Genomic DNA, 431 nt, shown 5'->3' with positions numbered 1-431 from the left:
CCCCGTGGAAGACGAAGCGGCCGCCGGGGCAGTGCTCCTGCAGCCAGGCGTGGAAAAGCACTTGCTTCAGCGTCAGGTTGAAGAAAGTGTCCTTGAAGTCCCACTGCAGCACGTCCCCGTGCTCCCGCTGCTCCAGCCGCAGCAGCCAGTTGAGCTTCTTGACGTCGTGGGCATCGGGGGCCACCCCCACAAGGAAGACGCGGCGGATGGAGGCTCCTTCGAAGGTCCGCTCCTGCCCCCAGGTCCTGCGGATCACCTCCCGCCGGTCGTAGTTCACCGGTGATGACTTAATGGCCAAGAGGAGGAAGATGTTGGGGGACCCCTCGGGCCCCCCGCACTTGTCGGGGACGCCGAGCAGCGCCGGGAAGGACCGGCAGTGCCTGTACCGCATGAAGTCCTGCACGTGGCCGGGCAGCTTGGCGAAGCCGGGG

General features: G+C 66.6%; 1 protein-coding gene across 1 annotated transcript in view; it reads right to left on the bottom strand.

Annotated features, from left to right (window-relative positions):
- LOC104489191 (UDP-GlcNAc:betaGal beta-1,3-N-acetylglucosaminyltransferase 3-like) overlaps window positions 1–431 on the bottom strand; it is a gene marked incomplete at both ends in the record, with an annotated part of 1,588 nt that overhangs the window by 784 nt on the left and 373 nt on the right. Inside the window, one exon of the mRNA XM_010131323.1 lies at window positions 1–429. This exon is cut by the window's left edge and continues 1 nt beyond it. Coding sequence (XP_010129625.1) covers window positions 1–429 — 429 coding nt within the window. The remainder of the gene's footprint in view (window positions 430–431) is intronic.

This window comes from Buceros rhinoceros, unplaced genomic scaffold (genome assembly GCF_000710305.1).
Source record: "Buceros rhinoceros silvestris isolate BGI_N320 unplaced genomic scaffold, ASM71030v1 scaffold41622, whole genome shotgun sequence".
Lineage (NCBI taxonomy): Eukaryota > Metazoa > Chordata > Aves > Bucerotiformes > Bucerotidae > Buceros > Buceros rhinoceros.
This window is presented reverse-complemented; position numbering and strand designations above follow the sequence as displayed.